Source organism: Pezoporus occidentalis, unplaced genomic scaffold, assembly GCF_034315485.1.
Source record: "Pezoporus occidentalis ecotype Australia unplaced genomic scaffold, CSIRO_AGI_Poc_V1 ctg199, whole genome shotgun sequence".
Classification (NCBI taxonomy): Eukaryota; Metazoa; Chordata; class Aves; order Psittaciformes; family Psittacidae; genus Pezoporus; species Pezoporus occidentalis.
Genome location: NW_026913844.1, coordinates 879,290 through 899,830, shown reverse-complemented (window position 1 = coordinate 899,830; position 20,541 = coordinate 879,290). Strand labels below are relative to the sequence as shown.

At 46.4% G+C, this 20,541-nt stretch overlaps 1 protein-coding gene across 4 annotated transcripts in view; it reads right to left on the bottom strand.

Annotated features, from left to right (window-relative positions):
- Positions 1–1,081: 1,081 nt before the first annotated feature.
- Positions 1,082–20,541, bottom strand: part of POU2F3 (POU class 2 homeobox 3) — a 40,697-nt gene continuing 21,237 nt past the window's right edge. For 3 of the 4 annotated variants that reach the window (XM_062617626.1, XM_062617628.1, XM_062617629.1), the window contains 10 exons: positions 13,281–13,385; positions 11,937–12,039; positions 8,729–8,811; positions 8,427–8,609; positions 7,899–8,040; positions 6,888–7,024; positions 5,076–5,237; positions 3,480–3,546; positions 2,754–2,886; positions 1,082–1,841 (listed from right to left, as the gene is read on the bottom strand). In XM_062617626.1, coding sequence (XP_062473610.1) covers positions 1,802–1,841; positions 2,754–2,886; positions 3,480–3,546; positions 5,076–5,237; positions 6,888–7,024; positions 7,899–8,040; positions 8,427–8,609; positions 8,729–8,811; positions 11,937–12,039; positions 13,281–13,385 — 1,155 coding nt within the window. In that variant the 3' untranslated portion in view covers positions 1,082–1,801. The remainder of the gene's footprint in view (positions 1,842–2,753; positions 2,887–3,479; positions 3,547–5,075; positions 5,238–6,887; positions 7,025–7,898; positions 8,041–8,426; positions 8,610–8,728; positions 8,812–11,936; positions 12,040–13,280; positions 13,386–20,541) is intronic. The other variant, XM_062617627.1, reaches the window with a different exon arrangement.

Here is a 20,541-nt window from a genome sequence, read left to right as displayed (position 1 = left end):
CCAAACCAGAAGTTTCCTTTAATTTTAATGTTTCCATTGAAAAAACAGATACGATGAAAGTGTTTCGAGTTAGAGGTGAAAGAGTGGTGATGGGGAAGGCAGGAAGCAGAAATACAGTTTTTCCCTTGTTTGTATTAGGGCATTTTGGAAAAAAACAAAACCAAAATAAACCCCAATTTTATTATTTAAAAAAAAGAGATTTTTTTCATTTCTATTTTCCCCAAAAATGCTACCCTATCTTCTCCAGTTGTCATTATCAGTGTCTGCTTCTGTAACAAAACCTTACTTAAAGCAACAGCTGCTGTTCTAGATCAACGTGCGTGTAGGGCTCAATACTTTGCGTGAAGGTAGCTGATACACTCTTAAGGTTCACAGACTCCCTATAGCAATGATTCATCATGATGAGTAGGATAAGAAACATCAGTATTTCACCCCCCCCAGCAATGAAAAAGGATAATATTTACTTTAAAAAAAAGCTCACATTTTGCCTAAAAAAAAGTCCTCAGGAAAAAAAAAAGGCTCCTCAAAAATATCTATTTACAATATCAGGTACTCATTTACTCTAGTTCCACTGAATCCATTACTTGTACCCATAGACAACTTGACCAGGGACGGGTAGCACTCAAGTCTGCTTTAAATACCCACCTCTGTTCAGAGGGACAGTTGCAAAGTAACTGCATTTCCCTGGTAATGCACTGTGAAAGGTGACGTTTCCTACACTTTGGCATCCCATGAAGTTAAGAACCACTTGCACACACAGACCTCGAGATCAGCAATACAACTTCTCCCCCCAGCACCAGAAGAGCATGCTGCAGGGAACAGGCAAGCTCCATGACTTACAGTTCAGGAAAGGCCGGAACACAGGCACACCTCTGCTCCAGGTTGGTTTTGTTTGGTATCGGAGAGAAGCCAAAGGATGAATGAAAGCAAAAGGGAAGGTCAACACTAACCCTTGTCCCATCAAATCAATGCAAACTGCTTCTGTGTGCAATGGAGTCAGAAACCCAAGGTTTGCAAACAGTGACATCCTCCAGTGGGGCATTGAGGCCAGTTGTGAACAATAACAAGAGCTGGACACGGATTTTGCAAAAGACAACCATTTTTTTTTTTTTTTAAAGGAAAAAAATAAGAAGGCTCTAAAATATTAATAAAAAAAAAAATAAAAAGGAGAAAGAAAACTGGGGAGGAAAAAAAGCCCCTTTAGAAAGAGAACAGAACGGCTCAAAGCGAAGCAAGTTTGGTAGTGGGTAAAGCACAGTGCCATCAACCTTGGGAGTCTATTGGAAACCAAGGCTCACAGCTAGACACAGGTCTCTGGTGAAATGAACTGGGTAACCTCGGCTCAGTTTGGGGGTTTATGGTATGTGTGCGTGATAGTAACAGCATGATAGACCCTTCTTATGGGAAGCTCTGAAATGAGCGAGAGGGGAAAAAGAGGGTCCTGACATAGAAATCCTTCCAGATCAGAGATTGCCAGGCAATCCAGTGTGAATGCAGAGATTTGCAAGCAGAGGGCAGTGTTTCATGCTAATAGTGCTAAGCAAGGGCTCGTTCTTGAAGTGAATGCCTGGAGGAGTATTACAGTGTCACTGATGGCGTCGAGAATCCTTGGGGAAGGTCAGCTGCAGTTTGAGTCCCTGGAGAGTTCTGCTGCTATGGGCTCCCTTAAACAAGACCTTCATTTGGCAGCATTTTGAAGGCACTGGAACACCAGATGTTGCCCCAAGCATTGTTCCTAGAGAAGTTGGTCCATAGCTAGAAGTCAGAAGCTCCTTTTACACATGGTGGAGGAGGAGTCATCTCAGTGGAGGTAGGTAGGTTGATTCCATCGGTACCAAGATCTGTTTGCAACATAGGGAATCAGAGCTACAATTGCCATGTTGTTAAACAGCATCCCTTTGCAATAAAAGGCGTTATTATTCTGTAACCTTAGTTTAACTTGGCAGCCAGTGAACGATCCTTATAGAAAAACCTCTGCCTTTCGAAGCAACACCTTCAATTGTGCTCAGGATTTCACATATTACCTGGCTGTTGGACTTCCTCCACGTAAGAGAAGGTCTGATTCACAGCACAGGATGATCTATGACTCAAAGCCCAGCAGCTACAGGTAAACGCCCTCTGCTCCCTGCTGCCTTCCTATTAACACAGCGTTCTTTATGTGATGTAGCAGGAACTGCAAGTGCAGAGAGGCCTGAGCAGCTCAGACTGCAGCAGAGGCATGTTCAGTGAAATAACCACAAGTGCTCTGAGCCTGTATGTGTGGCTTAAAGCTTTTGTAACCTCTAAATGCAAGGTAGAGGAAAATCGTTGCTCTTATTTCATCTGCCACCGTGGAATAGTTATTCTGCAGCAGTCCCAAGTTATCCTACTGGGTGGCACTGCAGGAGAGGAAAGTGGCTGTGCAGGGGGTTATCCAGCAAAATAAGCTTTGCTCTGCTTCCTCCACACAAGGAGCTAGTTTAGGGCAGTCCTTAAGGACAGTGTTTCCATTCAGTCCATCCTTTTTTAACCAGCACAGGGTTTTGTTTAGGAAAAACTTGATTTACTATTTGTCTTCAAGCTGAAAAAGAGCCGTATCCCAAGAAGCTTCAGGTTAGATATGAAGCTTTATGTAAGAGCATGCCACCATGTAGTTCCACGTTGCTGGACTCTCTAAGGGCTTTCATATTCTTCTCTAAGATCCCTTTGCTTTTCTCCCAATCCCCCCCAATTCCTTTGCCAAGGAGCAAGCTGTCACCCCCCCAGTGCCTTACCCTGAAGAGTTGAAACCAGTAGAGTTCATTGCAGCTTTGGAGTTGCTCTGGGCTGTGCCGGGGCTGCTGGCATGGAGTGCACTGCCAGGGGACGAGGGCCTGCTGGAGTTCCCTGGGGAACACGATGATGTTACTGCGTAGCAGAGAAAGCACAATAAAACCGGGATCTCCTTTTCCTGCCCCGCACAGCCCAAGCCCAAATGGTCCCATCAGATCTCGTACCCATCGTGTTGCTCATCTCATTCACTGCCTGCCCTGCAGCAGCAAGGCAAAATCCGTGCCCCAGCCACAGAGAAACAGGGTGGGCTCCAGTACTGCTGTTTCTGTAGTACTTGATGGCTATTAGTGTGAATCACACTTCTCAAAGGAGATCTGACAATGTTCTGCTGAAGAAAGGCAGTAACCAGTAACCTACCCCCAAGCACTCCTCTTGTTTGGCTTCTAGGCGTGCCTGGCTCCCAAACCTAAACATCCCAATAAAATTTGCCTAGGATTATCCTGGGAATGTTATCATGCCTGGGAAACTTCCCATGTCTTTGTTCCAGCCAAGAGACAGACTCAGCTGGTTTTATCCCGTGTACACTAGTTATATGGGGGTACTTTCCCTGGCCAAACCCAAGGGTCTTAAGTGGCCTGCAAATGTGACCTAGAAACCAAGTAGTCAGAGAGCTGGAGCAGAGGAAGGAGGGAAGGAATGGTGAGTGAGGCAGGTTTCTCAAGGCTTACCAGTCCCAGGCATGGTGTTATGCACTGGATTGACGGAGAGGGGCCCCAAGGACCCTGAGGTAGAGACCTAGAGAGAAACAGAAGCAAAGAGTAAGCAGTTGCCATTGTGAGGGTACAGATCACAAAGCACCGCTCCTTTCTCATTCCCTTTAGGTGTGTGGGCTCCCAGGTAGACTTCTTAGCCACATCTGAAGCTTCCAGAGATATTTCTGTTCACACACTAGTGTAAAAGCACCATTCCCATATCCAGGGCCATGGAAAGAAACCAGAATAAGTATTAGTCTATATATATATGTTTAAATTTGTGGATCAGCTATGGAAAACACTGAAATTATCAAACACAACCCAAACTTCCTGGAAAACACAAAATCCGGTTGCTAGGAGCTGCTGCCCTTTGGGTGTTTCACATTGGATGTCCCCAGTTGAAGCTTCCCAGCTCACCCGGGTCTCGAGCCCAAATCATCCCTTTTCCTTCAAGGAGTTCTTGATGGGTGAGAACTCTCAGGTGACAATTAGTAATGTGGTGCCTGCAATCAAAGCGAGCCTGGGGCGTTCGTTGTTCAGCCACGATACTCGAGCTCCGTGTTGCTCAGAGTGACTGATGAGCAAAAGGCACACTTTGCACAACGCATCCACAGGGAAATTATTCACCAAAGCTGCTGCTTCAGAAATTCATGGCTTGCAAGCAGCGTTTTGTGTCTGTGACTGTGAACCCAATGTGTTGTGCAACAGGTGACCAAGCTCCTTGTGATGTTTTCCTGCCTTCTGATGGAGAAGTCAAAACCCCAGATTTCAAGATAAAATACTGCTTGCAAATATGTATTCTGCCTCCCACTCGCATGTGCTTCAGCACTAAACACCGTAGGGAGGTTCCTGCTGCTTTTAGATGTGGAAGCAACTATTAAGCAGCAGAAATACAATAGTAGCTTGTTATCCACAGTAGCCACTGACGTTAGGTCACAAGGATACGCTTTCACCATCTCTCAATAGTTTCTCCTTTTTTCCTCCTTCCTGACTTGCCAAAGTGTGAATGCACAGCAGGAGAGGACAGTTAGCACTATTTAAGTATATTCAGCATCTCTGCACAGATATAAACCAACAATCATGGTAAGTCACCATTACATTTCAGAACTAAATTGAAATGATTGGATGTTATTCCATGGAATGCTGATTCCTTCTCCATTGGCATTGGAAAGCTTTTCTTTACCAATCTCAGGATTGAAAGTTTTGGGATAGCACCTCTATTCCGATAAATTACCTACAATTAAACTGACCTTCTAGGAAACTTGCATTTTCTTCCTATTGTTCACTAATAGAGTAAAGGTAAATGCTCTGTAAGTGTGGGCATGAGATTCCATTCAGGTTGTGACGTGGATTATATGTGCAATCCGTGGCTAGCCCACCTTTCTCTCTGCACATTCCTGGAGATACAGTCACCCACTGCACTGTGAAGCGGCCTTGCCAGCCACTGAGGGACTTGTGTGTACAAGGAAATGTCCCGTTTCCTTTTCCAGCAAACCCTGCTGCATTTCCCCCCTCCCTTTTCCCTTCTTGTTTGAGCTGGAATGTAGAACTCCTTAATCCAAAGCCCCTCACCAGTCTGGAGTTGTAGATAGGTGATTTGATGGGGGATGGTATTGGGCAGCTGATGCGTTTTTCCTTCTGACGCCGGTTGCAGAACCAGACCCGAACCACCTCCTTCTCCATGGAGAGCTGCTCTGCTATCAAGGATATCTCCTCTGAACTGGGCTTGGGGTTCTGCTGAGAAAGGGCAAGAGGTTAAAGAAAGTCCCAAAGAGCTGTAATTTACAGCATCAATGAAGGGTGGAAAGGCAGAGGACAACAGGGTGGGGTTGGCTGTAAACTGGGGAGGGGACAAAATGTGCTTCTAAATCAAAGGGCAAATATTTGGGTGGGAGATTATGTCCTGTGAACCAGAAAGTGCCTCTGAATCGACATCAAGTCTCATGGAAGCAGTGGGGGGTGAGTCACAGTACCTGGACCTGTTATTGCATAAGGCACCACACTCTTTGATCTTAACAGCACCCTAAATCATTGCTTGGGGGGAAGCTTATGGCTGCTGGTGGTCTTATCACTACACAGGACACACAGGCTCCAAGTGCTGTTTGTACACCAACCTGCAGCATCTCAAGAAAGCCATTTCATTGAGTCATACAATAGTCAGGGTTGGAAAGGACCTTCAGATCATCCAGTTCCAACCCCCCTGCTATGGGCAAGGACACCTCACACTAAACCATGTCACCCAAGGCTCCATACAACCTGGCTTTGAACACTGCCAGGGATGGAGCATTCACAGCTTCCCTGAGCAAGCCATTCCAGTGCCTCAGCACCTTCACAGTAAAGAACTTCTGCCTTAAATCTAACTTAAACGTCCCCTCTTTAAGTTTGAACCTTGTCCTGTCACTACAGTCCCTAATGAAAAGTCCCTCCCCAGCATCCTTGCAGCCCCCTTCAGATACTGGAAGGCTGCTATGATGTCTCTATGCAGCCTTTTCTTCTCCAGGGTGAACAGTTCCAACTTTATTCTCTTTCTTCCTCCATCTCTCATTTATGAAGGGAAATAATAGTACTCATCCTTTCTTCTGAGCCACTTATTGTCTGCTGCATTTGACAGCATTTAGCTCTGTGGGTTTTGATCTGAGTTGGAAACTCAAGGGTCAAAAATACCTAGCATGGAGATGCCAAGACAGTTCTCCAATTGCAAAGAATGGCTCATACTAGCTAAAAAAAAGAGGTACCGATAAAGATGTGACAATGAGTGTCTTTTGTTCTCATTAACAGTCTTAGAGGGAATTGTGATATGATCAGATATGAAGGAGAAACCAAGAAAAACAAGGGCTGGTCAAACCCAGTTTTGATGAGCATTTTTCAATGCCCAGTTTAGTGCTACTGATTTCAAGCTCTGTTTGCTCTCTGCAGTGATTTTTTTTTTTCTTTTAAAATCTTGATGCCTCAAAACTAAAAGGCTCCACTTGTGAAGTGATTCAGCAGCAATTAATGGAGCAGCTACTTCTGGGTCTCAGAATACCTGCTTAATGGGGCATCCTTTCCATGCTACTACGTGGCTGCGCTGTTCCTGTGGTACAAGGTCACAACTCAGAGAGAGAAGGGTGCAGGAAATCAGCTTTGGTTATGGCACTGGTCAGTGAATGAGAATGGGGAGCTGTGGGGATGAAACTAATTCCTTTAAAACTCCATTTATCAAGGAAATAATGGGATCTGATTTCTTTGGTTTTGACACTTTTCCTGTTATCCCCTTTCTTCTAACCTGCTATCAAAGCAAGCAAACAAACGAGACCTCTCTTCTTGAGGATTCAGTGCTACTATGACCTAGCAAATGCCAAACCCAAAGAGAGCCCACAACGCATGGAAAGATTTTCCCCTCACATCTTGAAATCTTTTCTCCAGTGTGGAGCGAATGTTGGTCTCAATGCTGGTTCGCTTCTTTCTTTTCCGTCCAAACATCTCATTCACTGAGGGGTAGGAGTTGGGAGTGCTCATGGAAGAATCTAAAGGAGCAGATTCTGGGGAAAGAAGGAGGTCATTGAGAAGACGATGAGTTATTTTCACTCCTTGAGCTTTTCTGTGAAATATAGCACCTCTCAAAGTAAGTAAAATGTTCCTACATTGTGTCCTTCCTCTGATGTTGATTTAAATGGCTCTAACAGTCCCAAATCCATCAATGATGGTGTCCAAATCAGGAAAGAAATAGGAATGCTAAAGTTTTAATTAACACACTATTTTTCCTTTTCCAGCTTGATTTCCAGCCTCCTCCGACAGGGACCAGGCATTTCCCAGTGCCTTAATTTCACACAGTTAAAGATGCTGACTTAAACCCCATGGATCAGGTCTCATGTAGCTGAGACACCTCCTGGCTTGGTAAATTGGTCACCTCCCAAATGGCTGTGTGAAGCACATTAGACTAATGCCATTCCTAGACCGGTTTGCAGCCAGCAGAGGACATCAGCCTAATCCTGCTCCTACTGGGGATTCCCCTTGCAGTAATACCTTCCTTTTTTAATTGCTGCCTAAGGGCTGATCTCTGAGCACTTTCCTAGGAGTCCCTTCCTATTCTGGTAGTTTACATAGGGAGGGACTGAATGGACCAGCCCAGTGATTCACCCCAGGCCATGCAACAGAGCAAGAGGTGATGCGGGAAGTGACCGGCCCAAACACCAAATCACAATGTGAATCCCATATTGCCAGGGAGAAAAGACAGATGTGGTCTGATATCCAGGCAGCTGTGTGATCCACAAAGTAGTCTATTACCAACTCAGCTATGGATATTGAGAGATCTTAGCTCCAGCTTTGATTTCCCTGGCTTTCATTGGAGGTTCTCGGGTGGATCCTCTCATCCTGGCCAAGGCTGATGGCACTGATATACGTGATGTCACCTACCTGCATCACTCAGCCACTTCTCGAGCAGCGGTTTGAGCTTGCACATATTCTTAAAGCTCAGGTTGAGAGCCTCGAAGCGGGAAATGGTGGTCTGGCTGAAGTCATTGCCATAAAGCTTCCCCATGGCAAGTCCAACATCGCCCTGCCAGGGAAGATGCAAATCACAACGTGAGCTCAGAAAACGTCTTCCCAGCTTCCTGCTGCCAGCCCTCCTCTCAGGTTGCTTCCAGAATAGAATCAGCCTGAGTTCCAAGGCCTGCCTTCCAAAGAAAGTGTATTCTTTTCCCATGGGAATCTACCCTACACCCCTGAGTCTTTCTATATTGAAGAAGGTTCAGTAATGAGATCACGGTAATGAAGCAGCTGGAAGGGTTTGTCTGTTATGTGCTTGGAAGGGGATTCTCCAAAGGAAGCCAAACTGTACCTAACCCAGCCCCCAGTGCACCCATGCCTCTGCCACAAGCTCCCCCAGCCCAACAAGTCCACATCACAAGAGACACCGCTCTTCCCTCTGATGGGGCTGCTCACCTGCGTGAACCCCAATTTGATTCGCCTTTGTTTGAAAGTCTTTGCAAACTTTTCCAGCTCCTCCAAGTCACTGGGCTCCTCAGAAGCTCCTGATGGAGTTAGGTGCTTTGCCACTTGCAAATGCTGGGGTACATCCAGGTGGGGTTCAACGGATGAGCCAGGGAGGCCAGAACGCCCCACAGCCTGTTAGAATGAAGATGCATAAAGTCACGACGACGGAATAGTACATTTGTCCTTAATGAAGCGGCACCTTTTGTGGATGGGTGCTTCTCATGGTGGGATTGTATGTTGGGGCAAGTTACCTGTGATGCCAGGCTGGGTCCTGGCTGGGAGAGGAGAAGGCTGCCCTGTTGCTGAGGGAAGGAGAGGATGTTTGGCTGCAAAGCTGAGGAGACAAAAAGAGGCAGATGTGATCAGATCAGCTCCTTCATCAGCATCTAGGCAGCTGAACATCACCCGGCACCAGAGCGCCTCAGGAAGCTCTCAGTGGAAAACATCAGTTAGCTCTTGTTCAGAATATGAGCATTTCAGCCATTACAAATGTGGATGGCTCCAAGTTGGATTATGAGAAAGAAAAGGTTCTTCCCATGGCTTCTTGGCCTGAAAGGGATTACTGCAATAATGATATAGGGAAAGTATCCATTGATCCCAGCATGGAGCTAGTTAATCTAAGGCTGAACTAAGGCACAGACATTTTACATAGACACCTAACTTTGATTTCAGATGCCAAGCAGCACACCCCTAGTAGTGATCTCTCCCAGTGCTTAATCATTGCAGCTTTTAGAAGAGTGCATCTTCTTTCCAATATAAGCTTTTCTGACTCCAGCTTTCAGCACTGATCTTGTTAAAAGTTAATCTCATGAGCCTACCCCACTTTGCTTCCTACTCTACATTTCATTTTGAAGCATCATTTTGAAGCCATCTGACCCTTTCTTTTCTGCTCTACTGTATTTCAAATAAATTGAATTTCTGTTGGAATATATAAGCTGACAGAAAATGATGAAAAGGAAAAAGAAGGGGAATCTATAAAACTAACAAAACCCAGTATTATGGAGACTGCATAATTGTTTAGTTGACAAACTGCCTAGTACAAGCCTGTATCTCTTACAAGCAATGCCCTGAAGGATTAAGGAGTGACCAAAGCAGCGTAGTTCCCTAGAAATGCAGTCAGATTCTTCAAGTCTGTTGTGAGTGAAGCCTATAGAATTCAGCAAGGATTTATTACCTGTCTTGAAACAGTCAATATGTTCTATTGATTGCAACTGACAGTCACAGGGAAGCTATACAAATTTATGGACTCCTGCTAAAAGAACTGGGAAAAATATCTCCCGAATCAATCACTCCCCCCTTTCTGACTTCCCTCTTTTAATTTAGATCTGAACGTGCAGGATCCCATTTATTTATTTAGATTGGAGCTTCAATAAGCCTCCTCTAATGCTGGAACAACTTTGAATTTCAAATGCAGGCTGGTAATGAGGTGCACATTTTGAACAGTGAAGGTAATTAATCACTGGAATGGCTTGCCTAGGGACATGGCAGATGCTCTGTCATTTGGAGTCTTTAAAATCATGATTGAACACCTTTGCAAAAGGAAAGCTCTAGCTCAAATGAAAATGATGGGCTGGAGTCAGGAATCACCGGTTTGACAGCTGATGGGACCAAGGCTGTGTTTTGCTAAGATGAAGACTTCAGCAGCGATATTTTGGCTGACAGTATTCCCAGCATCTACCTGGCTGCTTGCTTCCATCTTCACAGTACAGAGCTCTCACCTCCTTATTTAGGTGCACCAGCATTAGCTGCTTTAAGGGCTTTAATAATCACATCAGAGCATAATGAATCAGATCTGGGGACAGATCTGGTTTAAAACCAGCATGAAAACACAAAAAAACAAACCAAGATGTGTGCTCACAGCCAGGTCCCTTTGGCCATGAAACCCATGGACCGATGTACCCACCAGTCAGACCTCAGGAACATCAAGGGTTTTCCATGATGGCCTGAAGGACAACTTCAGGAATATTCCATGCATCTCTTTGGTATGAAGAATGCTCCACTGTATCTGTAGCAAACAACTAATTCCACAAGAAACAGTCTATGCCTTCACTTTCACTCCCCACTGGCTGTGATTGCCCATGGCAAAGGGTCATTAAAACTTGGCAATCATCTGGTCCAGTGGAAGTGCTTTTGCACAAAAAGCCAGAAAATCCAGTCTTTATCATGTCTGGAACCAAAAAGGGTCATGGCCAAGCAAGCGTCCATGTGTTTCAGGGGTTATAGCTGCCAAAAGAAGTCACTTAACACAAAAAACTCACTCTATAAGCACAAACAACAGTTTTGCAGTATGTTTCCTATTATACATGAATGAAAGCAAGCAGTGAGCAAAAGATTATCCTGACCCTGCCATTCAAACTAACTAAATACTAGATTATTGGGAAATATATATCAAGTAGTTTCTTTATACAGCACTCAGCATCATTTGGCTGAGAATAGAGTTTTTATGCTGCCAAAGACAAATAGGTTTCCCACCTGCCTATAACAAACATTTTCTTTTGGGGCTTATGTATCAGTAGAGTCAAGCTGCAGAGATTTTAAGGTTTTAAATCTGAATTTTGGGTCACGTGGAGGGACCTCTGTGCTGGAATAAATCAAGAATGTGAGCAAAGGACCCACGTCCCCTTTCATCTGTCTGTCAGGTTATGGATCAAGGCCTATGTTTGTCCGTCTACAAGCAGCATAAAACTTTATCAATGGCATGCTTGTATCCCCGTTGTTGGAGAAATGCCATTAAAATTGCTAGTATAAACAGAAACACAGAGACTTTCTCTAGCAGTGAGTTTAGTCCGCAGTGCTTTCATCCCTTTCATGGGTCTGATTACACTGGGTTTCAGTAGTTCTGCCTCCTGTCCTCCTCCATGGCTTGGAGCAAGATTTGGGAACAACTGCTGGCAACTCCAAACCTCTGAGCTCTCATCCCCGGGTTTCTCCTGGCTAGGTTAGACCTATTTGTTCTAGTACCAGCGCCATCCTTCCATCAGAGCAGCTCAGTTCCATCCACGGATTTACTCTCTGTAAGGTACCTGAGATCAACTCAACCTCTCATCAGTTTTCTGCATGAAATGAAGAGTGCTAACCCAGCGATGCTGGCAGCCCAGGCAGGCTGCAGCTGCTCCCCACGGAGCAGGCTCCTTGCCCTTTTCCTGAAAGCCAGCCGGAATTCCAGAGGTGCGATCCCTACCAAGTCTGCAAAGAGCGGCCCCAAGGTGGCACTCTTGGTGTACACAAGCCGCAAGGTGCCAGGAGCATCTCTGGGACTGGACCCTTCCCGCAGCAACTACACGCGTACGGGATCATCCCAGGTGTGGGAAACAGCATCTGGTAACGTACAGGGTAAAGACGCCATCATGCTTGGGTAAAGTAACAGACCAGATTAAAAGCAACAGCAAAGAGAAGAGAGGTTTTCCCTAGATAAGCATCTGCTTATAACAACACCCCTTCAGCTTTTATTGCTCTTACCTTGTTGCCCGGCCTGTGATTGAGACAGAAGAAACTGGGGAACTGACTGCATATGACCAGGAAGCAATACAAGCTGCTGCAAGGTGTGGAGAGAGCTCATATCCTATAGGGGGAAAAACAAAGGGAAGAACAAATCTCAGATGTCTGCTCTTCATACAGCATACAGAGGTGCTGGCAATCAAACCCTGGTTGTCAGAAATCACAGGGAAACCTTTGGGATTCCAGTTTCTTCCAGGTGGTTTAGAGAGGGAACTCCCTAAAATTCCACAGGGAAGCGCAACTGACTGTCCCATCTCACCGAGAGCCTGCTTTCCATGGAAGGCTGCTTTCCCAGGCAGCCGTGTGCTGGCATGGGAAAGAAGCAGTGCCCAAGAGAGCCCGATTCACTGCACCTACAGCAAATACACTGTAATGAACACAGTGACCAGATCTAAAAGTGTTTCCTGATCTTTGCTAGAGGAAATGATATGCATCCATCACATCAGGCAATCCTGAGAGATTAGGATTACATGCTAACTCTCTGTCACATTAGTGGGGTCCCAGCCCCAGAACCTTTGTTGGGAGTAGGGGATAAGAGTTTGCATTTGCTTGGGATAGACACAGGCACACACATGCAGATGCTCCAGTAAAACCAACTCTTTAGAAGTATATTTTTAAAGGAACTCATTGCTCAATCAGAGCTCCTTGAGCTTCCCAAGAACTGTTTTGAAGCTTTGGGGAAATTGAACAGTGCCAGATTTTGTAAGGGATCTGAATACCCTGCAAAAGAATAGGGAAGATAGATACTACTGATTGCTGAGCAGCTGCGTGGCCTTCTGGCATCTAACTCACACTAGCTTTTAACAAGAGTTAAGTGCTCAACTCCCATTTTTTACCTTAGGAAAACATCCCTCAAGGAATTTCTTCTCTGGGTGTAAATCAACTTGAGGCAATACACTCAAGGATGGATATACTGGTTCACATCAAGAGTTACTCTAGCTGAGCATCCTGTCTCCAGCAATGGCATTAACCAGATGTTCACGAAAGAGAAAGCAAGCATATCTAACACTTCCCCTTGGTGTTGTCTCAGCCTTCAATTACTTTCAGTTCAAGAGATTTCCTGAGTTTACCTATTTAGTAAACCCTCAAAGGAAATCATTTTCAAGTACATGTGCGGTCTACCTTTGAACCCATGTGTAACCTTCTATGGAAAAGAAAGAGGCTGAGGAGGAAACTGACTTTTGCCAACAGACTCCTTTCCAGTTCAGTGTCCATCATACCCTGAAGCCTCCTCTTGTCAAAATACTAAGTACCTCAAAGTGCCACTTCAGATCTCGGAGTCTGTGAAGCACTGGAATCACTTACCCCTGCAATTTGGCTTCCGGGCATCATTGATGATCCCTGCACAAGGTGGCCTGACCTAGGGGGGATTGTAGATTGCAAGGAGTCACTGAGGTCTTCAGTTTTAATCTGAAAAAGAGCAATGGAATTGTAGCATTAGGGAGCAGAGGCAAGGGGATGCAGGCGGTGTGGGGTGCCTAGAAGGATGAGAGGCAGGAAAGGATTGGGAAGGGGCTCCTTTCAGGGGAAAGTTAAAGGTCAGGGCTCACCGCTTCCATCCCTGGCTTTGCAGTAAGACACGATTGTTCCCCCACTTTGGCTCTCCAGTTTATCACATGTACATAGTTTTCCTGCTCTACCAAGCCAAGGGAAGGCTCGCAGTTCGCTCTATCAAAATACATGAATTAAAACACTCCAAGAAGTAATCAAGTCCCAGTGGCTTAGCGAGGTTTAAAGCATGTGAGCGCTTTCCTCAGATGGAACACTGAGTTATTTTGTGGAGTTATAAAGGAAGACACAAAGCTATTATCCTTTATAGATCACGACTCACAGCTCGATGGTGGGGCTGGCTACACATAGCCTCTCATTTTGTTCTGGAGGTAGGAGAGAATGGTACAAGATAATGGGAAAGGAAAGGTCATGAAGGAAAAGACCTCAAAAAGCAGCGTAATCTTCCAGATCTGAAAATGCAGCACCCCAGGCACCAAACATTTGTGCTCAGCTTCTATCAGAAAGTGACAAAACCTGTACTCATCTGGCAAAGGAAAAGCTGCTTTCTTAGCTAGAACAGGCTGTGGAGAAAGAACTGGAAAACTTCACTGATGGTCCAGTGGTCAAAGCTTGACTTATTTTAATGCTCAGGATAGATTCCAGTCCACAAGAAAATCACGACTTCTGAGTCCACATTCTGAAGAGAAGAATTTACCCAGGGACCAGGGCTGTAGGGAACACAGCTGGGGTGGTTCTAGAAGGTTTTAGGTTCATTCCTGAAAGCTGTATGAGGAGTTTCTATGCACAGCTACCACGCACAGGAGATGGAAAAGTCACAGAGAGCTCTTGTAACACATCTTGTTTTAAAAGAGATCAAGCAAACAATTTCCAGACTTCAGCTCAATTTTTTCCTAAGCATGGCACTGCATGGAACAACATCATGAATCCCATTCCTCATCTAAGCCCTTCTAGCGCAAGAGACAGCTTCGGTTTCCACAAGCTGGAAAAAGCAGGACATCATCGGGAAGGAGAAGGCTTGGAAACCCTGTCCATGGGCTCAGCAGCTTAGGCTCACTCTGATTACTATGGCTGAACCTCAGCATCTCACATCAAATTACTCCAGAGCCCGCAACGAGGGTCACGTTTGCCGGGGTTTCGTGATGCTGTGGGCTTTAGGTCATGCAACCTCCTACCAGCAGAGGGGGACAAGAAATTCAGCTTGTAAAAGGAATGGCCCAAGCAAGTATTTTTGGTTGAGGGACGTTTTGTTTCAGTTTGACTCAAGCAGAAGAGCACGCAAACCACCACAGGAGCAAAGGAGAAAACACCATCGCAAGAGGCTCACGGCTGAGAGCTGGCCACATAACATCACCCTCTGCGCTTTGGAAGGCACTTTGCAAAGGGAAGAGACTTGCAACATCTCCCTTCGTTACAACTATAGCTCTGGACACTGCCGAAACTAGTTTTGCAATCCTACCAGCTCCTTGCAACAAGAGTTACCCATGCTACGAATTCCAGTTCTTTCCTACCTTTCAGGTTGGCATGATCATCCCTCTTAGCCTGGTGAAAAGAAAAAAATCAGACGGAAAGATCTTCTTGATCGCTATCGATGCCGATAGTGTCAAAGCTGCTAAATGTTAGACAAAAGGCTCAGGAGGATACACCGTTACCCCTGAGCCATCCAGTCATTGCAGGCAAATGGGTTTATGCACGTTTTCCGTTCTGAGGGCGCGTTAAAAAGGAGTCCTCCGAGCCAAAAAAGTGAAAAAAATAAATTACCCTTCCTTGCAATTCATGTGTATCTGCCTCACACAACGCAGTCATCCGAGCCTCAACAGTCCCAAAAAGAAGAGTTATCCGCGTCTTAGACAACAAGGCACTTGATCCCGCCTAAGTTATGATCCCAATAGGAGTGGAGTGTTGAAGAAGCACAAGCCATTTCCAAACTGAAATCAATTTTTACAGCTGCCAAGCGGAATGATTTGGAAGGGTTCCAGGGTGAAAGGGGTGTGTAGCTGCATCCCAGCATCGCACAACACGAGAACGGGAGGTGGGTTTGGCAAAGGACCGGTTCCCGATTTAAAAACAACAACATCTCCCACTGCTCCTTCCCCCATCCCTGGAATTCTCTGGCTCCCTCCTGCGCAGTGGGCGGGAACCTGGGTGTTCTTGACAAATCCTTCTCCCCTGCACCTATTTTCATTGGGTTCGGGCTCAAATTTACCTCTCCCTCCTCTTCCTCTCCCCAACAGGTCTGCAGCTGGCTAATTGTTCATTAGCAAAAGTTCAGGGTATATCCAAAACTTTTGGGATGGTTTATGCAAATCCTGCACCTTCGTTTTTGTTGGTTTTTTTTTTCCCCTGGCTAAACCGGCAGTATTACCAAATGTACATTAAAAAAACCAAAACCCCAAACCCCAAAAAACCACACACATTGTGGGCGAGGCCTCTCAATATCATGAGACTCCCTTAAAATAATGTAAATTTCCAGTTAATAAAACAAGGAGAGGAGCTGCCTTCTCCTTTCCCAGTGCATCTGCCTCAGATTTGCAGGCATGTGCTACAAGCATGAGAAAAGTCTTCTTTAAGGATCCAAACCCAGTTGAAATTATCACAGAATCACCTCACGTAGGGATGTGATGAGAACCCTGCTGCAAGCGAGCAAGAGTGATTTGGATCCCACTGTGGGTCTTCAGGACCTTGGCTTCACGTGACGATCAGGCCAGATAAATGGGGAACGAGAAGTCATTGAGAGCAAATCTGAGTTTCTTCCCATTGAATTCGATTTGGGGATGTAACACAATCTAAGGAGAAGCTTGGAGAGCAGCGGGACCAGGTAGCGCACCGCGAGCACATCCTGTTCACAGCTCACAGCTGAGGCGAGGTGCGGAGCCTGGGCTGCTGGCTGCGAATTCAGAGGCACCTTCTTCCCTTTGGGCTGCAGGGGAGTCTCCGGGCAGGGCCGGGAGCAGCTCCGAGCTCCTCCCGAGGAGGTAACGGCAGGTGGCGGCACCGGAACGCAGAGCTAAGGAGGGCTCTGGGATAGGAAAGGAATCACGCTTGCAAATCTCAAGTGGATGTTTTCGCAGCCTTAAAATAGGGTCAGCAGCCCTCAAGCTATGGGAGTGAAAAACACAGGAAGGGTGACTGTGTGGAAAGAGAGTCCTTTCCTTAGTTGGCTAGCACATCTGCTGGGCCTGGGCAAGGACGGGTTGTTTCTTCCCTATCGCTGGCCTAAACGCAGAAACAAAAAGCAAAACAAACTAAGAAACATATTGAGGGTGATGGAAAGTGATCAAAGCTCTTCAGCCTGCTTGCGTAACCGATTTGTGGAAGGTGTTTCATAAACATTTCATAAGAAGGAGAATTATGAAGAAAACATCTCCCAACCTGCCTGCAATTACTGCACAAACTCTTCCTTACCAGTAGGAAGAAGGGGAGAGGGAAAAAAAAAAAAGTACATCTGTTTTGTAACTGATCTGTGAACTTTTGGCAAGCGTTGGGCTCATGAAAACATCCTGCAGACATATTGAAAGCCGTACAAAGCCAGCCTTACACAAGGAAGTTGCAAAGATTCACCTTAGCAGCTCTGATTTCACCACGTGGAAGGCCATACCCTTCCAACAGACTGACCCACATTCGATTCAATGAACGGATGGTCAGATCCCATTGGTTGGGCAGGATGCTGGTTGCAGCCCATCTCTTATAAACCCAGTTTAAACACTGCTCACTGGTAATCTGAATTGGTCTTCTTCACCTATTGGACACCAAAGCAGGCAGCTTGAATGCAGCTCCTTTGGATGAGCACTTCTGATGTAATGTAAGCATTGCTCCGTCATCCTGCTCACAAAGGTGGGACCCACTGACTGATTCAGCACCCAGAGCTTCGGATGCGTGCCCCAGATCTAGGTAAGAGATCTCCATACCCTGCCAGAGTGGGGCCGTTAAAGCCATGTCAGCCTTCTCCAGCACCAGGTAGTAGGCAGCAACTGCGGTCATCAGTGTGAGATAGAAGACAATCGTATTTGTTGTGTAGTTTCTATTTAGACGGTAGCCTCTTTGAAACAGATATTTATCTGCCTTCATATCTGGCTTATCTCATAGTCAGCAACTCACATCTGTTTAAGAGGTTGACTTACTCATATCTGTCCCTCCTCCCCTCCTGCAGAGTGCTAAGCCTATTTCACTACGTAGCAGAGGATCAGGTACACTCAGACTTTAGGTCTTGAACCAATTGTCCCTCACTGAAAACAAACAGCGCAGGGCTCAGTCACTCCCAAAGCACCATTCAATACAACAGAGCCGTTTGAAGCTGCCCAAATTGATTTGCCTGCAGTCAAGGGAGGAAGCGTTAAGACAGAAGCAGGTATGAAAACTGAATCCAAGGCTATTGCACTTAACTAAAGCCTTCCCACCTTCCAATGGCGTAAGTGTACTTCTCCGTGAATTACCCGCACACGTGGGCACCATAAAATAAAAAACACACTAACAATAAATTATAGCAATAATAATAATGGGCTTGCAATTACAATTTCCACATGTACTATCCTGCACATACAGCAAGGCTGAACAGACTCGCAGGGAGAAAGCAGCAAACCCTTATGTATTCACCCTATAACACTTGATGTGCTTTCACAGGGAAGGGGGGGATTATTCAGGAGCAGGCAGCATGACAGAAGGGAAGTTAATCTCATGCTGGATGTCTAACAGACTATATCCTCAAACTCAGCAATGACAGCACGCTGGAACATTAAAATGCAATCCCTAACCCTCAACACACCTGCACCGCAGCTATATGAGGCTTTTGAGTTCATTAATTGAGGCCTGATCTGATATGCTTTACCCTCTGAGCTTCAGCTCGGGACGTGAATAGTTGTGCCTTAGCTGTAAGTAAAAGTGGGGGTGGGAAATCAAAACTAACAATAAGCAAGCCACATGCTTCCCCAAAGAAAATGAAGAGAACCACACTGAGCTCTGCATCCACAGGCTTTCTGATGCAGCATCCCTTTAGTGTTCCTGCAGTTAGAGAACAGGGAAAAGAAGTAAGCTGCCCCTCTCCCCTGTGCCGGCAATAAGCCTCAAAGTGACCACACGCAGCACAACAGGCTTCAAAAGCAGGTGCTGGGCGAGGGAGGGGAAGAACCAAAACCAGAGGTGGGAAGAGCACCTGCCCTGAATGGCCACGCTCGTATCAGCGCCTGCTCAGTAGGTGCATCCTGACCAAGGGCTGCTCTCCACGTTAGAGACTGCAGCCTCCGCAGGAGCATCAGGAGCGCAGGAGCTAACTACTGCTTTTGGAAGGTGATCTGTGTCCAGGGAGCACAGAACTCACAGAAAAACACTGAAAAGCAACCACTTGCAGCATCTTCACTCTTACTGTTCGTCCTTGGGCACGGGGCACCTTCTCTGCAAAGGCCTGTGGGCATGCCAAACTGGACATACTGTTAAGAAGGGGAGGAGGATATCCCATTGTCTTGGTCAGAACGGTGAGAACCTCCAAACAAAAGCATGGAAAGCAATTTTACCACCATTAAGGCTGCCAGCTCGCTCATGTCTCCATTCCAGGACTCTCCCTGCCCTTTCCTCCCTAGCCATCCTCAGGCCAGGGGTCCTGCCCTTCTGCCCCAACCTTCTCATGCGTTGCAGCGCTGCTCCCTGCATTTCTCTCAATTTCACTTGCCCAACTCCCAAAGCTCTCCAGAGCTCCACCTCTGCCTACACCTTTGTGCTTATCTTCTTTGCTCCCACCCTGGGCTGCATCCCTGCCCCTTTCCTTATCAATCCGATTTCACACACACCAGCCTTCATGGCTTCTCCCATGCCCTCTTGCATGCTCACACAGGTTCCCCAGAGCCTAATCACGTTCCTGTTGAAGTCAGCAGCAAAGCTGCCTTATTGGGCTTCTCTGGGGCCAGACCCAGACCCTTCACCATTCTCCTGCATGAAAAAATCTCCCCTTTCCATGGATCTCTTCTCTAGAGGGAGGAAACTGTGATTGTTCTGGATTCTCTGTGCCCTCTGGCTTCCAACCAGTCACCAAACATCTAAATACCTGGCACTGCCTCCCTGCTGTACAGTACTGATGTCCCCAGCTCAGTCATCCACGAGGAGGGCAGTGCAATGTCCACCTAATGAGTCATGGGGCAGGTAGCCCTCTCTAGCAAGGCTCTTTCCACCACATCCCGTACTTGAAAGGAATTAACTTGGAATCAGACGGCTCCCGTGACTGGGGCTGGCTCCATCCCAGCTCCGCAGGTTTCTCTGATTGGTTCCCAGTAGTTTTGGCACCAGTTGCTGCGCCCCAGGGAAGTGGGACACAAGAAATGAAGCTAGAGGGATTGCATTAAATACTCACAAGTAACATAATTAAAAAAGAAAGGGAGAGTGAGAAAGATCAACTTTGCTGGAGCATCACAGGTTTTCATTTTGGGTGGAGGGACCGAAGTCTAGGTATTGAAGGGAAGAGGGAGCTCAGAGCCAGTTCTGGCACATCTTGTTAGCTATGGGCAACTTCCCTGTGTTGGGAAGCAAGGCAAGAGGGCTTCTTGCTAGGAGAAACCCAATGTCTGACTCCTAAGGGGCTGAGCTGCCCCAGTTCACCCCACTGGTTTCACATGGAGCGCGAGCAGATCAGCCCCTCTGGGAAGGGAGAAAGCGCGCTCTGATGTCAGGCTTCCAAAATTAGAGGCCTCTCTTGAAACCCCATCACCTTCACTTTCTTGTGCTATGACTTGCCCTTCTGCAAAACGGGTGTAGGGCCCCACCCTTGCTGGGTGGTGCAGGCTTGTGATTGAATTCTTGGGGCTCCCCAGATGAAAGGCCGTCAAGAACTCGGAGTCCTCTCCTTATTACCGATGAGCCATTCTCCAGCAGGCACAAGAGTCATCTCCGTGCACAGTAGTTCGTGCAAGTCACCGCTTAAAAGGGTGCCGGGCAACCTCAGTAGTGGTTTGACAGCGACAACCATGCCTTGAGCTTAGTTTCTATTGTGGACACAATTGTTACATCCCCCTAGGCAGGTCCGTCCTGGGCTTGTCCCCTATGAGCTTAGAAAACATCTCCCAAAGGGTGATAG